This window comes from Palaemon carinicauda, chromosome 19 (genome assembly GCF_036898095.1).
Source record: "Palaemon carinicauda isolate YSFRI2023 chromosome 19, ASM3689809v2, whole genome shotgun sequence".
Taxonomy (NCBI): Eukaryota; Metazoa; Arthropoda; class Malacostraca; order Decapoda; family Palaemonidae; genus Palaemon; species Palaemon carinicauda.
This window is the reverse complement of record NC_090743.1, coordinates 83721431-83730242: the sequence shown is the minus strand read 5'-3', so window position 1 is coordinate 83730242 and position 8812 is coordinate 83721431. Positions and strand designations below refer to the sequence as shown.

At 33.1% G+C, this 8812-nt stretch overlaps 1 protein-coding gene across 2 annotated transcripts in view; it reads left to right on the top strand.

Annotated features, from left to right (window-relative positions):
* The first annotated feature begins 976 nt into the window (after positions 1-976).
* The window catches only part of IRSp53 (Insulin receptor substrate 53 kDa), a 251553-nt gene continuing 243717 nt past the window's right edge, over positions 977-8812 (top strand). For both annotated transcript variants that reach the window (XM_068393688.1, XM_068393689.1), the window contains exon 1: positions 977-1587. In XM_068393688.1, coding sequence (XP_068249789.1) covers positions 1540-1587 — 48 coding nt within the window. In that variant the 5' untranslated portion in view covers positions 977-1539. The remainder of the gene's footprint in view (positions 1588-8812) is intronic.

The window sequence follows — 8812 nt, the reverse complement described above, 5'->3', positions numbered from 1 at the left end:
AAGAGCACAATGTTTGTTTATACCTTGGTAAGAGAAACTACAAAAATTGATTAAAAACTAAACAGAGAAATACAAAATTGTATCTTTGTTTCTATGTCACAAGACTCACTGATCCCTTTTTACCTCTATCTTCCAATATAGGAATTTCTATTCAATCTTCAATGTTGATTAAAGTCCGCTAATAATTTTATGTAGCCTGGGCAGGATAATGTCTTCCCTTTGTAGTTTATTTAAAATTTAAAACCAACTTTAAGATAAAGTAGAATCAACGAGGAAAACAATTATGTAATTATTTATAAAGGAAATAATTTTTCTATATCTTTCAACTGTATTTTCATCATGAAGTTGAAGAGAATCCCAAAATGAACAATAAATGAATCAAACAAATCAATTTATATCTTCACAAATTTATCACAAATCGAAAACAAAAGTGATCTGTTCTTTTTTTCGAAAGATGAAAATGTTCAATATTCTGCCAGAAATGTTTTCATTTCAAAAAGCTAAAAATGTTGAAAAAAAGAGGATATTTTTCTTATATGAATATAAATTTACGTTATAATCTACCGACAATAATCAAAAAGCCAAAATGTTAAGCAGAAGAATAAGTGAAAAAATTCTTATAATAATTTCCCAAAACTATAAAAGAAGATTGAAATAAGTCATTGAATATCTCCAATTTAAAAAAAAAAAATGCATCTTGTAACATTTCAAATAAAACGAAAATAACTCCAAAATAAACATCAATTTGAACATAACTAAAAATAAAAAAAAATTCTATCTATAGAAATACCCGAAGACGCAATATTACATTAACACCTTGGTGAAGTGCCGCTTCCACGATGAAGATATCGGCGCTGGAAGCCCGGAGTAAAGAGGTCTAGGAAGATATGGTGGATAGGGAGGAGGGACTGGAGGTGAGAGAGAGCGAGAGGCTGAAGCCGTATGTGTCGTTCCAGACTTAGTCTCCTGTGAACCACCTTAGCTGGCACATCTCCGTCATACGAGCTCTCGTTTACCGGGGGGATCATCAGTGCCACGCGCGTTATCAGTTTCTATAATTCTGGAAGAAGGATTTGGGTCGTATATACCACTGGAAATTTAGTGGAATTTTTTCCTTTCTTAGTGACAATCCTGTACAGTTGAAGGCACTTTATTTTCTCTACATTCAATTGAGTGACGTTTTCGAATGAAAGGGAAACAAAACTTGTGATAGTGCAAAAAAAAAGAAAAAGGAATAAACGTTGCTTAAGGAAGACTGTAAATAGATTCCAGACAGGAGCAAATATTGTTAATACATATAAAATTTAAATAGAGTGCTGGATTTTAAGTGCCATTTCAATCTAATGTTGAACATAATTCCAGTGACAATGGCTATCATCTATACCGGTCCCATGACCCAGTCAAAGAGGGTGCCAATCACCATTTAAAAGAGTGACTCGAAATCCCAGTTTTACAAAAGAAGAAGAACCCCAAAAAGGTAATCACTCCAGAGATAAAATATTCATTTTGTCTTGAAACTTCATCGACAAAGCAGACAACATGAGTGAAACGGAAGAACTCACGAAGCAAGTGGATCTTGTCTATAAGGTAGGGAGGTTTTTTAAAGTTTTGTGGAGTTTTCTTTCGTTAAAGGTTTTTTTTTTATAGCTAAGTGGAGTTTTCTTCCATGGTTAAAGGGATATTTCTAAGTGGATTTCTTTTTCAGGTCGAGTGGTCATATTTTAAGTTAGGTTTTCCAGGTTGTGGAGAATATTTTAGGCTGAAAGAACTTTTTTTAAGGTTGAGTGGAGCTATGCAACATTAATTCAGGAATTTTTCTTATATATATTTATTTATCTATCTATACAATATATATATATATATATATTATATATATATATATATATATATATATATCAGCATCTCCTCCTACGCCTATTGACGCAAAGGGCCTTGGTTAGATTTCGCCAGTCGTCTCTGTCTGGAGCTTTTAATTCAAAACTTCTCCATTCCTCATCTCCGACTTAGCGCTTCATAGTCCCCAGCCATGTGGGTCTGGGTCTTCCAACTCTTCTAGTGCCTTGTGGAGCCCACCTGAACGTTTGGTGAGCTAATCTCTCTTGGGGAGTGCGAAGAGCATAACCAAACCATCTCCATCTACCCCTCATTATGATCTCATCCACATATGGCACTCGAGTAATCTCTCTTATAGTTTCATTTCTAATCCTGTCCTGCCATTTAACTCCCAATATCCTTCTGATGGCTTTGTTCTCAAATCTTCTAAATCCATAGGAGATTGGTTCATTGTCGTACCATGACTCACGTCCATAGAGTAACACCGATCTCACTAAACTGATATGTAGTCTGATTTTTATATGTAATTTCAGGAGATTTGATTTCCAAATTCTACTTAACCTACATATATATATATATATATATATATATATATATATATATATATATTTATATATATATAAATATATATATATTTATATATATATAAATATATATATATACATATATATATATATATATATATATATATATATATATATATATATATATATATATATAAATAAGGACAGACAGACGGACATGTATTTTTAATAAATGCCCATAGTGTGTGTATGTGTGCGCGTTTATATATATATATATATATATATATATATATATATATATATATATATATAATATATATATATATAATATATATATATATACATATATATACATGTATATATATATATATTCATATATATATATAATACTTATATATATATATATATATATATATATATATATATATATACAGCATATTTAATTCCAGAGGTACTTGGTTAAATGGCTGTCATTATTACAAAGTTTTGTAACAACTGCTGTAACATATGTTATCTCTTTAAGTGACAGTTCCAGTCTTAACACGTGGAATTATAGCTGGCTGGCTCCTGCTACTACTACTACTACTACCAGCAGCAGTAGTATTATTATTAGTAGTAGTAGTGCTACTACTGCCAATGACAATAATGACATTTGAATATCATACGGCTGCACCTTTTATATTACTTGGAATGACTACTACTCTTACTATTACTACTACTACTACCAATAATAATGATAATTATAATAATAAAAAAAAATAAGCTATTCAAACGCTAAGTTATTTCGCTAATTGCAAAAAAAAAAATAATCAGACAGAAAACGTGCAGGCATCTATCTTAATAAACAAAGGAGCTGTGCAAAGCAAATGACTTTGAGCCTTTCATAAAATGCAATCTACAGTGGATCTCTCTCTCTCTCTCTCTCTCTCTCTCTCTCTCTCTCTCTCAAGACCACCCGAGGATGAAAGGAGCATATATAAAAAAGCCGTCCCTTCAGATCTATAAAAAGTAAGACATCGAAATAAAACGACACCGATACGACTGACAGTGCTATTATGTTGGAAACGACGAGGCCCAGCACAGGCATAAAACACCTGTCATTTCAGCAGCTTTTGTTGACAGCGTCTTGAAATAGCTCTTACTGGAAGGCTGTCTCTATGCTAATTTGCTTTCTTCATTTCTTTTTCATTTCATTTCACTTTGAGGTTTCTAATTTTTTTCTCCACAGGAAAAGTTATTATTATTTTTATATAATCTTTTATATTAAGTGTTCAGGTGTTTCATTTATAGTTATATTTCTTATAATTCTTTATGTGTATGTCTCTATCAAATTGCTCTCGTATTTCTTTTATTTTCCCTGTTGGAGTCCTTGGGCTTATAGCATCCTGCTTTTCCAACTTGGGTTCTAGCTTACCTAGTAGTAGTAGTAGTAGTAGTAGTAGTAGTAGAAGTAGTAGTAATAATAATTATTATTTTTATTATTATTATAATGGCGTACGGTTACCTCTAATGGAAAAAATATAGTTTTTCATATTAAGTTTTCTGGGCGTTTCATTTATAGTTGTTTTTTGTTTACGTCTCTATCAAACTTTTTTTTTTTATTTCACTGACGTTTATCTTCAAGTTATCAATATTTAATAATAAGAGCAATCAGAGATTTCTGACCTCCGTCAAAGACTAATGGAGTAGTCCATGGCTTATGATCTATCTGTGGTGAAAATTTCGTCAAAATCCGTCATTTTGTTTTGACATTATCTTTAAAATTACGAAAATTGCAAATCCAGATCTAGAGTCCGGATCATCTCTAAAATGTAATGGGGTCATTCATGACCTACGATCTATATGGGGTAAAAACTTCGTCAAAATTCGTCAAGTAGCTTTGACGCTATTTTTAAAATGGGGAAAATGTAAATCCAGATCTAGAATCCGGATCATCTCGAAATTCAGTGGGGTGGTCCATAACATAAGATCTATCTGTGCTGAAAATCTCGTCAAAATCCGTCGGGTAGTTTTGACGTAATCCTGTCCACAGACACGAAAAATGCAAATCTGGATCCGGATCATCTTCAAAATTTGATGTGGTCATCCATGTCCTAAAGTCTATTTCGGTGAAAATTCCATCAAAATCCGTCAAGTAGTTTTGACGTAATCCCGTCCACAGGTAAATGTCCACAGAATCGATTGCATAACCTCCTTGGCGGAGGAAAATATCTATCTTCTTGTATTATTATCTTCCCCTTTTTTATAATTCATTTATAATTACATCCTTTGCTAAGAGTCTATTTATCTCTTCTTCTATTCCTTCCAATGATGTTTTACTTATTACAAATTCATTGTGATTATTTCCAGTGTAAATGCTTTCCAACTTAAGAAATATGCGTAAGACCTATTGTGTAATTATTTTATTTCTTTACCCCATATTTCTACTACCAAAGTCTAATATTTACCGTTATAAGTATTCTTGCCTATTCTTAATGGATTTGATTTATGTCATTATTCCATAAAGTTCAGCCCTGGGACCTGGAAGGCCCCTCAGTTGGGGGAAAGTACCGTCGTACACTATAGAGTAAAAGTTAAAAGACCTTCCGAGTAATGCTTAAACTGCACCGTTTGAAGTACACTGACCCAACTCCTCCCCTAAGAGAATATTCTTTCGGCTTGTAGAATTCTAGTTTACTATCATCTCAGGTTCTATTGTGACCCGTTAGCACTTAAATACCAATTGCTCTGTCTTGTTGGCTGTTTCTAGGTATGATTTTGGCTATGGAAGTTTTTCGATTTCTACTTGTACGCACGTAATTAACATAAAATACTGTTGGTTATTGATCTTTTTTTCTTTTGCTTATTTACAATTTTTTGTTTCTACTTTATCCATTATTTGTATGCACATAAGTGGTATAAAATAATTATGATTATTGATTTTTTTATCATTCACATTCGTTCCCACTCCCTTTACACTTTCTTTTGCCACATTCTTGATAGAGAAACTGCATTATTCATGTTTTACTCATCTCACTTTTCTTATCATACGATTTTTTCTTCACTTTTTTTGTAAATCAACACTTTTACCATTTTTTAACTTGTAAGCTTTAATTATTGTTTTCCTATCCATTAACCCCGCATCCAAAACTACCACGACTTCCCAATTTGGGATACCTTCTTTCAAAAGTATATTTTGCTGATCAACACCCCGGTCCCCAACAAAAAAAGAAATATCTCTTCCTTAAATACTAGCAGCTTTTTAATCCCAATTCCAAACCTCATTTATCTTAGAAGTCATTCCCAACTATCCTAATTCCAAATTAGGCATCCTATGGGGTTCTCCCCCTTCTTTAATAGTTATTCAACTCAGGGGGCAAAGTCCCCCATTCGAAATTATATATTCTATGGGGGTTTTCACCTTCTCAAAATTGTTCCTTCATCAAAAGTTATTCATTTCTTAGGGGCCCAAAACTCGAGTTCGGTTATTCATTCCGGCTTTATCCATTTTATGCTACTCCTTTCAGTCTAGTTATGCAATCTAGATCCGTTATTTTTCACCTTAAACTTTTCAGTCTAATCTAGATCCAATTTTCAATCTTCATTTAAGATTATCTAATATCAGTTTCTCATATACTTCATCCAATTCATTCCAGATATAACCTTCAACCATTCTTTAACTATAGGTAATTCATTCTAGATTAATTCATTGTTCATCCACAGCTATTCATTCGACAACCTTCAACCATTTTTCAGCTAGAACTTTTTCATTCTAGGCTACTTCATTCTTCAACCACACAGTTATACAATCAATACCATTCATATCACTTCATTTTTCATCCATAGAGTTATTCATCCGATAACATTCATAAAAACGTTTTCCTTCTATTCCTCTATTTGAGAAATTCTCCTACCAAAATCTTTTATTCAAGACCTAACCTTCCTTCACCCTACATCTAAATGTTATTCATTTCCCTTTTGCCCCTCTTCACTCTTCTTGCTCACTTCTTCGGCGGAAGTTATTCATCCTAAAGAGAGGGAAGACCCCTCCCTCTCCCCTCTAAACAACAACACCCCCAATACTCCCCCCATCCATCCCTCTTTCTCATCTCTCCCTTCTTCCAACTGGCTATCATTAACATAATTAAATAACTCCAGGCAAGTCTCTCTCTCTCTCTCTCTCTCTCTCTCTCTCTCTCTCTCTCTCTCTCTATTTGCTTAATGCAACTGCCAATTCATCAAAAAAGAAATAGTAAAAGGGAATCTCTTTAAGATTCTTTCCCAAATTTGGACCTCATTACATCTCGAAGATGAGAAGGAAGAAAATGGAAGATGAAAGAAGTTAATTAGTGAAAAGATACTAGAATTTTTAAGTGTTATAATATATATATATATATATATATATATATATATATATATATATATAAATATATTATATATTATATATATACATATAAATCTGTATAAACATTTGTGCATATATACATATGTATGTATGTATATATATATACATATATATATATATATATATATATATATATGTGTGTGTGTGTGTGTGTGTGAGAGTGTGTGTGTAGCAAACACGATAACTAACTCAGAGCAATAGAAATATTAAAAAATAATCTAAAATAATATTAACAATACTACAGGCGATTATTAGATCTCGAGGAAGCAGTAGCAAAAAAAAAAAAAAAAAAGTCATCATACCAAAAATAATCTTTGGAAAAAGTTAGTACAACGCATATACTGTACGTAGTGCATACATATACATACATGAACATGTTTAAAATATGTATCTGTAATTATTAATTAAACTGAAGTAACAGGTACACTCATTAGTAACCTCAAGAATAGAAAAATATCCCACATAATTAACATATGTTGGTCAACAATACGTCGGAGAAATGACAAAATAACATAAAAGTTATGAATTGGTAAGACAAAAACTTAATTAATCTTAATGGCGGAGACAACCACTTTTACTTCAAATCATTGTGGAAATTAGTTCTCATGATACTATTGGAAATACAATTTACTACCAAAAACTGTGCCAACAATTACATTGAAATCAGCCTTAAAAGCATCATAAAATTTGAAAAATTCACTTCTAAATTCTGTTCTCTACAGTTAGTTGTCTCTGATGGGTCGCAGCAGCAAAGAGAAAGCACGAGGATAAAAGCATCCTCTCAAAATAATTGTCAAGAACTGTAAAGAACAGATAGGTACACACATGTATATATATACAAACACTCATACACAACAAATGCAACCGTTTCTAGTCTACTGTAAGACAAAGGCCTAAGACATGGCCTTTTTCCCATCTGGGGTTCGGTCATTTTTATTACCGTGCTGGTTACTGCGGATTGGTGATGGTGGGAGACTTTAGCCTGATTGCTCACATCAAACCTACCTATAGTCCATTTCTTTTAGCTAGGCATATTTGCACCGACTCGCAGCGGTGCCATTTTAGCTCGGAAATGTTTCCTGATCGCTGATTGGTTGAACAAGATGATTCTAACCAATCAGCACTCAGGAAACTTTTCCGAGCTAAAAGGGAACCGACTCGCCTCGCTAAAAGAAATGGACTATAGTATGGGTGGCCCTGATTAGTAGTGCTTTGCTGATTATGGGGATACACAAGCCCTTTCACCGCGTAAAGGTACCTTCCCCCACACACAAATATATATACATACATACACACACACACACACACACACACACACATATATATATATATATATATATATATATATATATATATATATAAACAAGTCGTAGTAGCTCAACTGGTTTTGCAAAAACTTCTACTTCGCTGACTTAGGTTCTGACCCTGTTCAGGTTTGACAGAATCAATTGAAAAGCGACCCTATCATGCCCTCTGAACGATGATTAGTCCGGTTCTTATCTGCGGATTCCTGAATCTGCATTCGACCCCACAACATCACTCACACGTCAAATTAGTATCTCCTTAGGGCAGGACAAATGGCGTGGGCAACAGCCTCACCTATACAGACTCACTGAGACATCAAACGACGAAATGTCAAGGGGAGGAAAAAAAAAGCAATTAATACTAGAGCCAAGATGGCGAGATAAAACAGTGCAGTGTTGTCATAAATGCTTCTCTTTAAACTTTACTAATTAACTGGTGTTTGCTCAACGTTGCGAGAGAGAGAGAGAGAGAGAGAGAGAGAGAGAGAGAGAGAGAGAGAGAGAGAGAGAGAGAGAGAATAAAATAAAGCATAATGGTCCATAATTTTACTAAAATCTTTAAGGTAATTTTCAAAGTCAACTTTCCCATTTCTGATAATTACTCACCTTTTTTCCCTAATCTTATATTTTATCGGGGGAATATTCAAAACTAAATATAGATTAAGTTATCATAACCAATAATTACAGAAATTTTCTTGCAAAGGAAGAACACCAGAGTTAACATACATGAGATACTATAAGTACATGCCGTTATATGCCATTATATT